This window comes from Anabrus simplex, chromosome 1, assembly GCF_040414725.1.
Source record: "Anabrus simplex isolate iqAnaSimp1 chromosome 1, ASM4041472v1, whole genome shotgun sequence".
In the NCBI taxonomy this organism is placed as follows: domain Eukaryota; kingdom Metazoa; phylum Arthropoda; class Insecta; order Orthoptera; family Tettigoniidae; genus Anabrus; species Anabrus simplex.
The window spans coordinates 697027185-697045430 of record NC_090265.1 but is presented as its reverse complement, the minus strand read 5'-3'; the positions used below and the strand labels follow the sequence as shown (position 1 = coordinate 697045430).

Below are 18246 nucleotides of genomic sequence, written 5' to 3'. Positions count from 1 at the left end.
AAAATTTGAAAATCATAATGAAATAGAAATATTTTGTGACATTTTCACTAATTGAGGAGCACCTTCAAAAATATCTTGTAATCCATTTGTGTCCTCTGTTTTTGTGATAATTGCACCTGCAGTTGACTAATGATTGACCGCAAACAGAGAATCAGAGTGTTGGTTTCATTGTGTAAAGAGAGCAATTTGTTGTTTACATTGTCTCTAACTCATGTTAATGTCACAACAGTTAAACATATGATTCTGTATTATGGTCCCATGCGCAGTCTTCTTGGATCATTACCAATCAAGTCTAACGAGAGCATTATTCATTTACTTATCTAAAAGAAGCTGTTTAGTTTTGCTGTGTTATTTTTATTTCTCCTCAGTTCTTGAACAGGCCCAAGGACATGCAAAAACTAAGTGCAAATAACCAGAAACAAGAATAAGAAACAAAATCAGCTTACCTTGGCCACCTTAAATTAAATAAATAAAATGTGGGAGGGACCCATAAATTAATTAGAGGTAAAAGGCCAGGACTCAGAGTGAAAATTGACACTTGACAAATTACTATTCAAATTCCTATTGCTGCTCAGTATTCCAAATGATAAAACAAGACCTTTGTAAGTTGGAAACAAAACATTTAATGAGAGATAATAAAAATTTACTTGCAATTAATCAAAATGGGAGATGTTTCAAAATCTCATAGTGTTCAGCAAAGATTTTTAAAAAGTGACGGATAACAGAAAAAAAATTCTCAAACAAATCTCAAATATTGGCCAGTAACATAGTTCCTTTGATAGTTACAATTAAGTTAATTGCATCCAATTTAAAATGAATATTGTGTGTGAAATTAATGGATGTTAAAATTTATTTCAACCTAATTAACCTTCAGTTAAAATGGTTAAATAATAATCATGGTAACAAGTTTACATTAATTATGCATCTCAAATGCGACCTCAATGGAAGTTGAAATTAAACTAATTAAGTCTTCAAATTAAATGATTATATATAAAATCATACTAAAACATTCCCCAATAATGTTAAAGAAAATATGAGTTTCCACCAAAACTACAGAACAGAATCACACAAGAAAAGGAATGATGGTGACCAAACCAAGCTACTACTAACAGGAAATGCCTGCTTACCAAAAACGTTTAAAACTGCTAAACTAAAAAAAAAAAATACAATAATAATAATAATAATAATAATAATAATAATAATAATAATAATAATAATAATAATAAGAGAAAAACAAAACACTAATGTGAATCAGAATGGTGAGTGTTGAGAAAAGAAATGTTTAAGAATTAGGAGAATCATATATCAACTCTCTACATATCACAGTTATGATGATAATAATAAGTATAGAAATATGTTAAACAGTATGATTTTAAATTCTTGGGGCCAAGATCATTTAATTTAACAGAGGATAAAATCTCCGTTGTAGAATTTAACATAAGGTGCCCTTGGAAGTGATATGATGGACTTATGAGGTACAATTAAAACCAAACTCAAGAAGAAGAAGAAGAAGAAGAAGAAGAAGAATGAGCTCATCACAAGAAAGTACAAAACACAGGCAAAAACCACAAATAATAATCCAAAAAGAGTAGGTACACATTGCATTGATAGTCAAAAATGAAGTAAAAGAATACGCAGCCCCGTAATAAGAAAAGGAACAAACCCACAACGCACGGGAATAAGAAGAAATATACTCCAGTGAAATAATGAACTTATACAGCAATCTTTATACTCATAGACCCATAGATATGCAATTCCAAATCACCTCAGTTACCCCATTAATGATATTATTACCTTCACATAAAGTGAGAGCAGTTTATAATGTCAAATACTTCCAAAATATATTTGACAAGAAGCTACGAATTAACCCATATTAAATAATTTTTCGTTTCGTGAAGAAAATCATTGCCGAAAAGTCTTTTTAGGCAGTTACAAGTCAACAATAGTTTCTTCCTTCCCATGGCATCTTTAATAACTTGAATAGACTCCATAACTTTTGTTGTTGTTGTTGTTGTTGTTGAGTCAGTTTAACGTAAAATCTTTAATAAACCAACGGATAGTAGAGTTCCAGTTTCAAAATAAGAAGACAAAATTAACGGAAGATAATTCAAACCTTCATATAGCACCCACTTCAAGATCATCACATAGGTATTTGTAAAATTTTAACACCTCACCATCGCTGATTCATACATGTTTAAATAAAGACGTAGAGAAATCAGTCCTGCATATTCACGGATGAATATGATACACAAGTTAACCTATCCTGGAATATCAAACTCCATTTCGTCGACCACACGACGTGTCTCAATGGACACACACATACGCACATCCATCTTGAATCCCAGACAGAAGCCGTGTGCGCCTGGTCAAGTTCGCTCGAGGGGGAAAAAAAAAAAAAAAAAAAAAAAGCATTCAGTGCATGCGCGCCAGTATTGATTTTTCAGAGAGGCCAATTGCCTTCATCTCAGCCATGGTGCAACAATTACATATCACACATTTTAAATAATTAGAAACTGTAGAATTACACCAATTAAACAGGCATACCAAACAGTGGATAATTAAATGGAAATAATATTCCAATACATTGGTTAAATATGCTCCAAGAAATAGTTTCCTTTATCCATGTTACAATTCTTATATACTGTATTCTCAAAACAGACGCAGTAAAGGTTCAACTTCATTCCTTTGTAACCAACACTACAGTATTAATTCATTTTATTTAAACACACCGAGCTCAATAGCTGCAGTCGCTTAAGTGCGGCCAGTATCCAGCATTCGGGAGATAGTAGATTCGAACCCCACTGTCGGCAGCCCTGAAAATGGTTTTCCGTGGTTTCCCATTTTTCACACCAGGCAAATGCTGGGGCTGTACCTTAATTAAGGCCACAGCCGCTCTTCCTTCCCACTCCTAGCCCTTTCCTGTCCCATCGTCGCCATAAGACCTATCTGTGTCGGTGCGACATAAAACAATTAGCAAAAAAAAAAAAAAAAAAAATTTATTTAAACAGAGGATGGAGAGAATTAGTACTGTCAAGAATGAAAACTGATACAGTATCTTGCAGCAAGAGTACTAATGAACCTCAAAGCTTCCAAGTTTCTCTCTCTCTTGGGTACACCAATGCTCTACTTTAAAATTGTTCCATCTGAGAGAGAACAAAACATGAAGAAAAAAGATCTTTGCATTGCTTTTCTGGGTGTAAGTCAGTCACAGTCACAATCGTATCAGACGGCAGAGCAGAGTCATATCTACGTGGGCCATGAAGGCCCTTGGAGGGGTGGAAAGTAAAAGCTTCCACTGCTGGGCTGAGTGTCTCAGACGGTTGAGGCGCTGGCCTTCTGACCCCAACTTGGCAAGTTCGATCCTGGCTCAGTCTGGTGGTATTTGAAGGTGCTCAATTACATCAGCCTCGTGTCGGTAGATTTACTGGCACATAAAAGAACTCCTGCGGGACTAAATTCCGGCACCTTGGTGTCTCCGAAAACTGTAAAAGTAGTTAGTGGGACATAAAGAAAATATTATTATTATTATTATTATTATTATTATTATTATTATTATTATTATTATTATTATTATTATTAATAATAATAATAATAATAATAATAATAATAATAATAATAATAATAATAAGTGAACATCAGGGCCATATGAACCTCTAGAAGTGGAAATCTTTTTTCTTAATTTTTTTACTTTCTGATGGGTGAACCGAGCACACCTTTACCACCTCAGCCAGGCAGTTCCTACAATCATATCAAGAGAGCACTATCGGAGTGTGAGGTTCAGTAAAACAACTTAAAATCATTAAATTATGATCTACTCTCAGGCAATCGAATTCAAACTGAAGTCCATCTTAGTGTATGTCCAACCCTTGTTCCGTTCCTCTATGATGTTGGGTATGAAGTGAGGTGAATCATCATAGCGTGTTTTTACAACCGGATGCCCTTCCGGACTTCAACCTCTGTTAGGTAAATTTAATCCCTATAGTAGTCTTTGTCTTGTAGGTTGGCAGCTGTATGAAATGGGTACATTATTAAATATACAAGATGTCGGAAAGCTTAGTTCACATTTATTTTAACCTCATCAGAGGAGTTAATATAAAATGAGTGACGTGAATATATGATAGTAGAAAGGGAGAGGATGAAACCACCACAAAGCCTACTCCTGTCAAATAGCACCAAGGGGTCTGCTCAATGCTTTATGTCTCCATCTGATGGATGAGTCACCATCAACAGTGTCATATGCCCTCACTCCATATGAGGGCTGTGGAGAGGTTTGGAATTTAATCCAGGCTTTTGGCACACACATTTTTATTTAGCATATGGCCCATACACTCAAGTTGAATACAGAAATAAATAATTGGCACACAATCTAGTGATTAGAAATTTTATACCACCACCTCCTCTACCCTGCCAGCCAACATTCTGATTGTGAAAATATTTTGACCAACAGGACTCGTACCGGCTAACCACGGTGTCAGAGTCTTAACGATCATGGCCACCAGGTGGGCTTGATGTCCATCCGAAGGAAATCACACTGACTAAAGGAGTGCCACAAAATAATCCACTTTCACCCGCATTCTTTTAACGCGTTGCCTGCTGGAGTAGTTCATTGTACTGCCGAGCGAGTGCGTCTCTCTCTCTCTCTCTCTCTCTCAGAACAATGTGCCTTGTGGTTGTAGTGTCATGCTCTGGCCATCTAGCCAAAACCATACAGTGAACTTTTCTCTAGGGTCACGACGGTACTTCAGGGTGCTATGAATTTTTATTGTATGTAGTACATATATTGAACACTTAAGGTGAGACGAACACCTTTAATGACTGAAAAGCACCCTTAATGACACATTTTCTTTTTCAGCAGCAGAAAGGATGACTAAAATAAAATTTGAAAATGATGAAAATATACAATTCTTTACCAGCATGACCATTTTTATGTAAATGTTATATTGTGCATTAAAGAAAATCAAATATTCAAAATAGCAGCTCTAATGTATACAGATTTGCAATTTTCCTTCTAACATTCATAAACAGTATTTTCAATTATTCTTTTTTTAATCTACTTATTGTTGTAGTACCTAAAAGTCCTAGTAGAATAATAATTGAATTATTTGAAGTATATTAATATTGTTATAGAGGTTTTTTTAAGCACAAAATGTCTGAATTCTTAACAGTTTGAATTTCATGCTAGGGGCAGAAATTACTATAGTTCCTTTTAAAGAAACAAAGTTGGTGTTGGTATCTTTTTTATTAAGAATACAAAAAAACAATATTGATATCTTCAGTGGATTAGAAGTTATTTTTGTGTAATATCTTAGGTGAATAACCATATAATATATGTATGTATAACCTTAAGTGATATACTGCCAGCATATGCAGCAAATGGAAATATGTATCACTGTTCGCTATTTATTTCAGTGATTGTATACGTGAAGTGCTCTGATTTTGTTAGGTCTTCTTCAGTGATGCAAGCACCAACTTCTTCTGCCGAGTCTACTTTGTGGAGCACTTTGCTGCACTACGACAGGCGGTACTGCCAGTGGGTGATGAAGGATTTGTGCGTTCATTGGCCCGATGTGTGCCTTGGCCAGCGCGGGGTGGCAAGTCTGGCTCCACGTTCTGCAAGACAAAAGGTGAATACATTCAGACATTAAAATGATCTGTAGCAGATTATTTTGCTTGTTACTTCATCTGGTTCTAACAGAGAAAATCCACAAAGGATAGCTGCCCTAGAACAAGGGATATCACACAGTAATATCATCAGAATAATAGTAATGTACTTAATGCCATGAATTTTCACACTTTTTATAGATTGAAATGAGTTTATGTATTTTTAATTCTGAAATTAATTTTAACTTGATTTTCAACAGATTATCACCATCACTACATCATTTTATTTGTTTGAAAATCTTCCTGCAGCATATGCAGATTGCATGATGACAGAGCTAGAGAGAGTCTTTCCGCTCATTTACAGTATACATTTTCCCCTCATTCAGACAACTTTCCTTCATACTGAGCCTTTATTGTGGTACGGAGTTACATTGTGCCCAAAAGTAATAGTCCTCATTGTGCAGACATCTCCATGACCTTTAGAATAAAATTCCTGTTATTTGATTCTGCTTCATATGAACAAAACTAGCTATTGAACCCATCGTTAATTCTTATAAGTACCAGGCGAGTTGGCCATGCGATTAGGAGCGCGCAGCTGTGAGCTTGCATCTGGGAGGTTGTGGGTTCGAGCTCCACTCTGTCGGCAGCCCTGAAGATGGTTTTCCGTGGTGTCCCATTTTCACACCAGGCAAATGCTGGGGCTGTACCTTACTTAAGGCCACAGCCGCTTCCTTCCCACTTCTAGGCCTTTCTTATCCCATCGTCGCCATGTCGGTGCAATGTAAAACAAATCGTAAAAATTAAAAACAAATTTAAAAATTCTTATAAGTAGGTGTGATACATCTGTGAGATGGTCAGAAAATGTTCACCTCCTCCATACCAGCAGTCATCAACTCAGACGATGCATAAGCACTCATTAATTCTGTTTCATTGAAAGTATTAATTGGAGGAACATCAGCTCAAAATATGCACCTATATACATTAATCATACTTTACCCATATCTATTACAGATTATAAATCTCATCTTTGATCCGTATTGGCGGTTGAACATTTTACAAATTGTCAAATTGTATTTAATTATCCTCCTGATCAATATATAATACAGTAGAACCGCTTTTTAACTAATCTCAGGGGGATTTGATATTTCTTCCTTTAACCGGGCAATGCCGTGTGGTACCGTATAGTACAAGTGCGCCTTACTTCAGATTTTTCTCATACTGATCATTACTCGCGACGCAAATCTGGCAACTCCGCTTTAGAATGTGAAGGCGAAACTCCCTACAATGCCTGAAATCAACAGAAGGTTTTATTTGAGTGTTTGTTTGCAGCAACAACTGCTTGGAATTTAAGATTATGTTGAGAGGAATAAAAATGACTGCCCATCTATGGTAAGTTGCTTTATTTTGTTTATAGATTTTGACAACACAATTTTGTATCTGGAAATATCAGTCCATGTTTTGAAATAACAAGCAATTGGTCAGCATTTCTGTGTTAGCCGTTATGATACTAAATATTCTGTTGGTACCGTATGGTACGGCACGGCGCTTACCGTACCTCTCCGTTCCTTTTCTCCTCCTTGCTTCTAAGGACGATTATAAAAGAAACAGTTCATACTGTAGTTGCAAATAATGATGTATGTGTGTCATTCAATTCTATAATTGTAGTTTTACTAAAACATCGACGTCATAACACACGCGGAGAGCGCGATGTATCACGTCCAATGATACGTGAACTTCATTTCAGTGGCTTGACGCTAGAGGAGGTGCTACATTTTATTGAAGAAGACGAAACTGATGCTGAAGCAATATACATTGAACCACCGGAATGTTGTGTATTATCTGATGAAGATCCGGCTGAAGAAAATGAAGGGGGTCTCGCAGATAACCCTACGAGAGGTGAACTCCAAGTACCAGCTTGAAGTAGTGCTGAAACAGCGAATTTCGCACAGGAGTACAGAATCTATGTCCGATAATGATACATGGCCCACGAAAAGAGAGAAATCATCACTTCGTCCATCAGCTATCCGGACGGCGGGTAACTTAGTTCCCACAAAAATCCACTTCCCTAGTGTGAAATTTTCCACTTTTCGAAATATGATTTTGACCAAAATATTTTTGATTTTGATGGTGAAATTGTGAATTCCTTGTGCTCTGAAGCTATCAAGTATTCGTGTTTTAAAAATGAAGAAGATCCTAAAGTAACACCAGAGAAATGAAAATGTTCGTCATCATTTTACTTCTAAGTGGCTATGTGCAAATGCCATCATCAGAATTAGGAAGGTGCAAAATATTTAACACTATATACATATCTGGGTGGTATTTTGAAGAGAAATACAGTTGTTCACACTTCTTTTCTTTTTAGAGTATCTGACACTTTGAGATTCAATGCCCTACATCACTATATCGCTCCAACAAACTAACGCCGGCACTGCGCAGCCGCAGGATGCGAATACCGCGGCCGCACAGAATGCCTTAAGTGTAGTGTGGGCGTTTGTGTAAACTAATTTTTGCCACTCAAAACTAGTGAAAAAAGGGAATAGGTGACTAAAAACTGAATTCTATAGTAGTATCATTCCAGTTCCCTAAAGATACGTCACGTCTGAGCTAATGTTATTTTTCGGAATTCCCAAAGGGATGTCACAAATAAACCTATACACACTGTTTGTTCCTTCGTTAATTGCTAATTTGTAAGCAATATTCTGTAACAATATTATTAAATATGATGGTATTCTAATGAGGTAACAATTTTTATGTTTCACCCAAAAGGTACGTCAAGTGCCGTGCGGTACCGTACGGTAGCAGGCCCTCATTTAAAAACCAATCACCCAAGTTTTAGAAAAATGACTTTGAAATTTTCTCTAGTATGTGGATGCTGGGAATAATAAATAAAAATTTAAAAATCGAAATTTGAAAACTCCGGCGTTCCCAGGTTAAAAGGGGTTTTCCTTCAAAGGGGTTCAAAGAAAATAGGCTATATATCACAAGAAATAATAATACATTTATATCTTTAACTAATGTAATGTCAAGAAATACTAAAAAGACAAATTAACACAAGAATAACAGAAAATATTTACAAAACAGCAGACGTAACAAATTCCTTAGTACAACCTGCAGAACGAAAAGGAGAAACAGGTACTACTGACTTGCAATTTTAACTTGAAGGAATAAAGGCCTAACATAATTTTAGAGAGATTTGTGAAAAAGAGAGCATGAGAATAAGCATATTAATCTTCACTTTCTGAAATAGTCTAGTCTCACGGAAAGAAGTTTTCTCTCAATTTGGTCGAGACTGTTAATGAGGTCTTCATCAGCATTGAAGGAGGAGAAATACTGGCAGACAATATGCAGTCCCTCCACTGCTGCCCAAAACGTTGGTACTGCTTGGATCCTCTTCTTCTTTCTCTTCAGTACTTAGTCTTTTTGCATCGTCACAAAGGTCTCCAACATACATATGTGATGCTGAGGTTAGGATATCTTCACAAACAACAAATTTTTCGAATGTTGTGGCACTCAAGTCCTTTGATACAACCCCCCCCCCCCCCCCCCCATCTTTCCCAATGTCATCAATAACATCATCTTCATTAATAACTTCTGAAATGGCACCAAAACCTGCATGGCTAAAGCAGTTTTGAATAGTGTCTGTTGTGACTAGTTGCCATGCTGCTACAAACATATGCATGGCTTGGAGTATATTTAGTTTCATTTCCTCATTTCTTTCGAGGAAAGAAGTAGCTCTTTGAACCAGGGCCTTCCTGTACATCACTTTAACAGAATGAATAATGCCGAGGTCCAAAGACTGCAGGTGACTGGTGCAGTTAGGAAAGAAAACTACTTTGATATTCTGCAGGAAAGATCTGTCCGAAGAATGAGCTGGACATCTGTCTATCACCACCACTGTCTTCCTTCCTGCCGATCCCATCTTAGCATCCAAGCGTCGAAACGTTTTAGAAATATCTCCGATGTCATCCACACATGTTTATTACAATCATATATACACAGGAGTATACGGTTGCTCTTGAAACATCTGGGATTAAATTTTCCTGTTATTAGTGGGGGCATCAGGCTCCATGGCTAAATGATTAGCGTGCCGGCCTTTGGTCACAGAGATCCCAAATTCGATTCCAGGCAGGGTCGGGAATTTGAACCATATTTGGTTAATTTCCCTGGCACGGGGGCTGGGTGCATGTGTTGTCTTCATCACTTCATCCTCATCACGACGCGCAGGTCGCCTGCGGTGTCAAATCAAAAGACCTACACCTAGTGAGCCAAACACCTCCTCGGACACTCCTGGTACTAAAAGCCATACACCATTTCATTTCATTTCAGTGGGGGTAAGTTTTCACTCCTGTCACTTTTAACATATAGCAACACTGTCAGTCTTTCTTTACTTTTTTGCTTCTGTGGCATTTTTCCCTGCAAACATCCTATATCTTGGATGGGAGCAAATTGTAAAACACTCCAGTGTCATTGGTGTTAAAAATATCCTTAGCATCATATCCTTCAAGAAGTCGAGGCAAAGTATTTTTTTTCCACTATACAACTGTATTGTCATTAACTTCTGCACTCTCGCTGCACACGTTTTGGAACGAAAGATTGTGCCGTTTTTCAAAATGATCAAACCAGCCATTAGAAGCGTGGAAATTGACCAAACCCAGCTTAAGTGCGACTTCTCAAGCTTTTTGTTTAAGTATCTCCCGTCAATTGACTATCCATTTCAACATCACTAATGATCTTTTGTTTGTATGGTGATTTGGCTGGGCCTTACGAAAATCTTCGTTAAAAGGGGGACTTCCATAAAAGCAGGCACGTTAAAACAGAGTCCTACTGTATACAGTACATCTAGTTAAGATGAGTATTCAACTAGACGTTTCAACCCAACATAGGGTCATCCTCAGTAAAATACATTATAGTAATCTAAAAACAATAGACACGATTGTGTACAGTGCTTGTTAAAAAAGTTGTTCTGTAAAAATCATGTTGAAATTAAAATATGAGGTGATGGTCATTATACAAGTTTTTGTACTTGTACTTAGTTTCATTATCCACATTACAGATTATGAATCAGGTGGTTCAACTTCACTGGCAACTCATAATTGAGTGACAACAGTGTACAGATATATTTGAACTGCATCAAGGGACAATGAGGAAGTTAAACAAAAGGACATCCAGTACAAAAACTTGTACAATGACCATCACCTCATTAATTTCATCATGATTTTTAGAGAAAATCTTTAACTAGCACTGTATACAATCATCTGTTTTTAGATTACTATAATAGATTTATTTTCCAGCCAAGCAATAAACAGGATTCTGTAGGTTGTTATAATCTATATGCATGATAGACATCACCATTTGCATTTGAATTTCTTAATCTCACCTGGTGAATTGTAAATGGGAGCATAATGCTTTCTATGTCTGTACGGCATGATAGTTGAATACGTATTTCAACTTGCGCAAGGGAGAATATTGACGTCGCATGCATGTGCAGTAGCAGAAGAAGCAAGCTTTCAGCATCCAGCCCCAATGTAATATAAGGGGGCTGGTCCAAACATGTTAACATATCAGTAAAGGAAGGTGCAGAAGGTGTGCTGACGTGCCGGAAAGGAACTGTATACAGGAGTCACAATAGTGATTTTTTAAAAAGATTGCCTTAGTAGCTGAAAGTAGTATGTGGCCCTGAAAAGAACCTCTCATTTAGGGTAGTTAACCTTTAAAATATACGATAATACAACAATCACATTCAGTTTGAAAGCAGACTCCTCAGATTTGATATTAAGTACTATAGCCAACACATGACACATCGTTAATTTAATTTTGTCTGGTGACATAGAGTGCACCTTCAGAGATCTCAAATGTGCTAACAATAATGACAAGCCATGCAAAGATTTTTCACAGTCCTTCAAAAATAGTCTCCTTTCGAACTTGCCCACTTTGGATCATGAGTTGGACACTACCACTGATCCAGTAAAGCAACTGTGAGGCAAAAAATTTGATGTATTATTTATCTTTGTCTGAAGCTCAGCTCCTCCTCTGCTGTTCAGGACACCGGGTGATATACTGTGTATATATTGTATGGCTTTACAAGTACACAAAATATCTAATATCAAATGGAAATGTACAAATTTGACAACCAGTCCAGAATACTTGGAGTAATTTGGTGTAGAAGTCTCATATCACCGTTAAATGCTCGAAATGGGCACTCCTTAACTATGTGTTCCATTGTCTGCTCCTCCGCTCCACAGTCAGCAGATGAACGGAAGCCCTATTTCTCCAACATATAACCACACCTTTTTTCTTTGCTAGTGGCTTTACATCGCACCGACACAGATAGGTCTTATGGCGACAAAGGCCTAGGAGTTGGAAGGAAGCGGCCGTGGTCTTAATTAAGGTACAGTCCCAGCATTTTCCTGGTGTGAAAATGGGGAAACTATGGAAAACCATCTTCAGGGCTGCCGACAGTGGGATTCGAACCTACTATCTCGCAGATGTAAGCTCACAGCCGTGCGCCCCTAACTGCACGGCCAACTCACCCAGTCACACCTCCCTTAACCCATTCTAATTCGGTTCAGCTTTGACCAGGTTTGACATGGCAGTTGGAATCCTTCAACCTTCGTTGTTGGATCTTGAACCAGGTGAGCATTGTTGGGTGGATGTTCATGCCAACGTTGTCGCCACTCAGAGGTCATGTCGAAAGAACTGATACTTTTAAAATCAGTCCAGGGTGGTTTGTGTGATTTCAGATGAGTTTCTGGTGGGTCTTGTAGGACATCGTACAAGGGAGAGTTCTTCTTGAGCAAGTTTACCTTAGCTGCTTTCCTCCGTAGATCCTGTGGGGCATTGTTAGCTAAGACAGGTAACCACTGAATAGGAGTAGATATGACAGTACCAGTGATAACTCTCATGGCTTCATTAAGCTGTACAGCAATCTTTGTTGTGGGAATGCTGTTTTGCCATACAGGAGCAGAGTATTCACCAGCAGAATACACAAGAGTGAGTACAGCAGAGCGTAGGGTATTGGCATCCACACCCCAACTACTTCCGGCAATCTTGTGGAGTAGATTCACTCTGAAGCCAAGTTTCTTAGATAGCATGATGCACTGTCGTTTGAACATCAAGGATCGATCCAGAGCGATTCCTAGATATTTTGGATTGTAGTTGTGCGGTACTTCAGTTCTGTCGAAAGTCACATGTACGGTATGCACCAAAATATACAGTACTCGTTTTTGCGCAGTGCACATGCGCACGCCTGAGTATCTGCGTGTTGTTACATCGCCATGATGAATTGTAAGTTGTGTAAAGAACATTGTGCTCTGTGATTGGAAGTGACAATGGGTCTCGCGACGGAGGAAAAAGTGTTTATAGTGGAGTATATTTTCGCTCGTACGGAAACGGTTATCAAGGTGGGCTGAGTTTAAAGTTAGTACCGGAACAATATTGTGAACACTTCAATAAGCCATCACCTAGCAACACAGTTATGCTATGTATTTTTTTTAAATTTTGTCGTACAGGTAGTGTATTGTGTCAACGCAAGGGAAGGTCTGATAGGCCAGTAACTGTGTCCACAAATGAAAATCGTGGACGTGTCCTCAGTCAGGTGTTGCAGTCTCCAAAGCGAAGTCTTCGGCGAACAGCCCTGAAATTAAACATCAGCCCTACGTCACTTTGACGATAGGTGGATTTCCGTCCCGAATACAGGTTGGGCAACGATTGACAGAGCACGATAGACTTGTCTGGGTGGAATATTGCGCACGATTTTTGGCCATGGTGTACGAGGATCCATATTTCTTGTTCAACGTGTGGTTCTCCAACGAAAGTCACATTCACTTGGACGGTTTTATCAATCGCCAAACAACTCGTTTTCTTGGTTTTGAGAGGCCAGACACTATAGTCCAGAAACCACTACATAGTGTGCATGTGACGATTTGGTGTGCAGTGTCAGGAAACGGTGTGTTAGGTCCATATTTCATAGAGAATGATGATGGTGCACCTCTTACTGTTAACCAGGAACGCTATAAGAACATGGTGATCAGCCCTTTTATTCAGGATCTAAGAAGATTTTGTCATGCCGGGAACATGCAGCTGAATAGATAGTGGTTCCAACAAGATGGGGCGACCTGCCACACTGCTCGACAGACTATGCAGACTATGACTATGCTGCAAGAAACCTTTCCAGGACGAGTAATTTCCCGCAGGGCTGAGTTCCCCTACCCATCACATTCCCCCAATCTCACACCACCTGATGCTTACGTGTGGGGAATGTTAAAGGAGCAAATTTTCAATTGTCCAAATCCACCCAAGACTGTGCCTGCATTACGTCAGAAGATCGTCTCATTCTTTGGGACTCTGCTGCAACCTATGTTCCAGAATATGTTGGAAAATCTGTGTGATCGTTATGAACACTGCCTACAGCGCAATGGAGCACATTTTGAACATTTACACTATTGTCTCGATAAGTAAGGTAATATGATATAGATGTTGATTCCAACTGTTGAGCCTAGCCTAGCACACGGGGGCGAAATGCTGGCGACCAGGAATGAGTTAGCTGGAAAATTTGTAATGTCCAGTAACGGACAATTTATAATGGTATTATAAGTAAGGTAATGACAATAAGACTAACATAATTTCCAGTACTGTATATTTTGGCGCATACTGTAGCTTCCTTTGAGCTGTATTATTTAGATGGAATGCAGTAACCTCAGTTTTATTTGGGCGAGGTTGAAGTCTCTATTTATGGTAGTAGTCACTCAGTTTTGTCAGATGACTTGTCAGTACATAAGATCTTTACTCTGGAAGACTAAACGCTAGGTCGTCTACATATTGAATTTTCAATGAGTCCGTATCTGGCATATCATGGATATACAAGTTAAACAGAATGGGGGCCAAAACTGATCCCTGAGGTAGGCCATTAGAGTCCTCCATCTACTAGATTGCCCATTCAGAAACATCTTTAAAATGTCTGTCAGAGAGCATGTTGTTCACCAGAACCGCCAGCTTTTGACAGGGGATGATTTCAGTAAACTTCAACATCAAGCCATCCCTCCACACAGTGTCATAAGCTGCTGTAAAGTCCACAAAAACTGCAGCTGATCGGTGATGAAATCTCCTCACTGCTTTCTGTCTTTGGCAAGTGTTTCAGCTTTGTCCCAAGGCAGTCCATCAAGCTTCAGGTCATTGGTGAATGTTCGCTGCCAGGTGTTCTGGGAGCAACCTGTAGTTTATCAGGCTTCTGGAGGGTACCAGTACATGGCTACTAGAGAAATTCAATGTCAAGTTATAAGTAGAACATGGCCAACAGAGTGGAACTGATGGTATGCAACAGAGACTTATAGGCTCAGTAAACCGCTGCACTAGATTACTTCCTTGTTGATGTGTTCAATGGACCATATCTCCAGAGTCTGTCACAGACAACAATGATATAATGAAATATTGTATTAATTAATTCATTCATTCCTTTGCCATGGTCATTAGGGCACAAAGTCTCCATGGTCATGACACAGTGGTTATTTTCACCATCAGAATGTTGACCAGCAGGGTAGGAGAGGGGGTATATGGAGTTAGGGCATATAACGCTGTTGATGGTGGTTCATCCATTGGGTGGACACATTAAAGCCCTACTTCAACAGGAGTAGGCCATGTGCCAGCACCAGGTTTCATCTTCTTCTCTCTCACTATTATATATCATGTCATACATGTCAATTCATTAACTCCTCCGATGATGTTGACATCAGGAAGGGCTTCCGAAGATTCATCTCACTTCATAGCCAACCCCAGAGAGAAACGGGACAAGGGTTGGACGTGCACTGCCGGCCAAAAGTTTCTGGACAAGCATTGAACTGTTGAAGAATGGACAGAGATTAAAAGAAAACAACATACCTATGCAAGGAATTGACAAATATATATTCTAAACTAATATTTTATGAGAAAATTGTATTTTTACAATATGTCTAAGCAAGAAATAGACAATATATACACATTTACTTCCATAGATCACCATGACACATCACTCTCTTCTCATCAAAGAACCCCCCCCCCTTTGCTGCAAGTACACTTTCAACTATTCTCAGCATTCTCGGAACAAGTTTTTCTAACACTGACGCAGGTATACTTTGCCAGGCATTCTGCAGGATGTCCCACAGCTTTTCCGATGAGAAAGGACATTCTTTTCGGACTTGCCGATCCAACTCCTCCCACAGCAGCTCAATTGGATTTAAGTCTGGGGATTGTTGGGGGTCATTCCATTAAAGACAATTCCCTAGAGTTTTGTTTGCTTTGCAGATAATTCATGCAATAGTGAGTCATGTGTTTCTGGTCATTGTGTTGTTGGAGGACAAACCTACGTCCAATAAGTTGCTGTCCAGATGGAAGAGCATAACAAGATAGGATGCAATGGTAGCTGTTTTCTGTCCAGTGTTCCATGAATGCGGTGCTGTGTACCAACTCCGCTGAATGTGAAACAACTCCAAACCATCACAGAGCCCCCTTGATGTTTCACTATAGGTGTTATGCAGTTAGGATGCATTTTTTTCCAATTCTGAACATCGACCATAAACTTGTCACCGTTGCCCAAAAACTTTGAACTTGGACTCATCTGTCCCCAGCATCCTTTTCCAATTTTTGTGGACTTTAGCCCACTTCCACTTCCCACGTTGTAGAAGTGGCTTTTTAGTTGCAATTCACCCGCAAAGATTAGCAGCTCTGAGGTAATGCTTAACTGTGGTCACCAATACTTGACTCCCAAGCTGCATGTTTAATTGCCTTTGTATTTTTAGGCAATGTCATTCTCCTATTTTGTTTGCTGACTACAATATACCTGTCATCAGCTTTTGAAGTCACTGGGGGTCTTCCACATCGCTGTCTGTCTTTGTTAGACCCAGTTTTATCCATATGTGAAATGGTATAGTTAACTGTTGAACGGGGGATTTTAAGCTTTTTAGCAATTTCCCATATCATATACTTTTCTCCTCAAAGAGTATTAATTGCTGAGCGTAATTCTATGCTGAGTGCCTTCATCTACCAAAAAAAAAATCTTGTTATATTCTCACCGTTCACCACCCTCTAGGTCCCCGGTACGACCTAGGGATGATGAGGTGAATAACCTTACCCACCAGGGTGAGAGTAGAAGAGAGAGGAAAAAAAGGACAGAGAGAGAGAGGAAGAGAGAGAGAGAGAGAGAGAGAGAGAGATAGATAGATAGAGACCCTGGTGAGAAGGTTGCTAGCGTGTCTGCCCCAAAATGGGAGTTATAGCGAACACGAGGGAGAATGATGAGCACAAGAAGGACGACAACAAAGGTTCAAGCACAATAAAAAAACAAGGAACCATAGAAAAAAAACAAAGAATGAAGTTACCACACTTACCGGGAGCAGCGGAGGAAGACGACTTAAGGCCGTGGAAGTAAATACACAAGAAAATCGGTGACAGTGCTCCACCGAACGTGGCGAATGAAAACCAGCACTCAAATGAAGTTAAAGAATTTTAATTGAAGGGCAAATTGTAGGTAACAAACCAAATCATTAAGTTGATAAAACCTATGTTTATTTTAAGAAGTAAAGCCAAAATGTAAATAAATTCAACGTAAAGTTGAAAGGTGGAAAAGTAATTAACAATAAATAAAATAAATCAGAATATACCCAGGTATGGTTTAAAAGAAAAATTAATTCATTATTAATTAACAATTAATGGTAAATAAATACTCTTTAACAGATAATAAAGTGAAATTTTTATGAAAACAACAAAGAAAAGAAAAGGATGACCTCCGTACCTAATAAAATGTGATCAGAAAACAACGGAAAACCAATTGACTTCCTTACATAAATACTACCTTGAAAATAAAATGTGATCGATCACGGATAGTTAATTAATTAAAAAAAACATACTCAGTTAACAAGTTTTCAATAAAATGGATCTTCAACGCGGCCGCTTCTCATAATTACCAAAATTAAAAACGTTCAGTTTCCACCAAGGACAGTTTACAAGGCATATAGAATTTTACGTAAAAATACACACCACCCGGGGCAAGAAAATGGTAACACAACCTTAAAGGGTGGTCAAAATTAATAAATTAACATTTAAAACAGAAAACGATACACTCAACTCAGAAATATATAATTCAAGATCCACACAGGCTCCATGCGCCAGACAACATTAAAACCCGACAACAATCCCCACACCACACCGTTGCCAAGGTAACCACCAAACAAAAGCAACGCCTCCAAAAAAACAAGGAGGAAAACAGGCTAGAGAAAATATTAATTCACCAAAAACCCCAGAAGGGGGAGGGGAGAAGAAAACATACCAAACGAATTGGAAAACAAAACACAGGAAAGCAAACAGAAAGCCGAAGAAAGTAAAGCCCGGTACCTTGGAGACTGTACCTTGGTTCACAAGGAAGGTTACAATTTAAAGTGCCAAAAGAACTCATTTAAATTTTGAACTAAAAATCCCAATTCGGTTCACTGTGAACCTTCCACATTACTGTGATTAGTTGCCGAAACTGTTTTTCAGATTTTCAATACCACACACGCTAATAGGTACCAATTTAACGACGAAGTCCAAATCTTTATTATTATTATTATTATTATTATTATTTTTCCTGAAATCTTCGAAAATATCAAAATCCTCTTCTGGGCGACGCTTAAAATGTTT

At 38.4% G+C, this 18246-nt stretch overlaps 1 protein-coding gene across 1 annotated transcript in view; it reads left to right on the top strand.

The window, feature by feature from the left end:
* Positions 1–18246, top strand: part of fab1 (fab1 kinase) — a 296509-nt gene that overhangs the window by 260467 nt on the left and 17796 nt on the right. The window contains exon 29 of the mRNA XM_067159454.2: positions 5444–5624. Within this exon, the coding sequence (XP_067015555.2) occupies positions 5444–5624 (181 nt within the window). The remainder of the gene's footprint in view (positions 1–5443; positions 5625–18246) is intronic.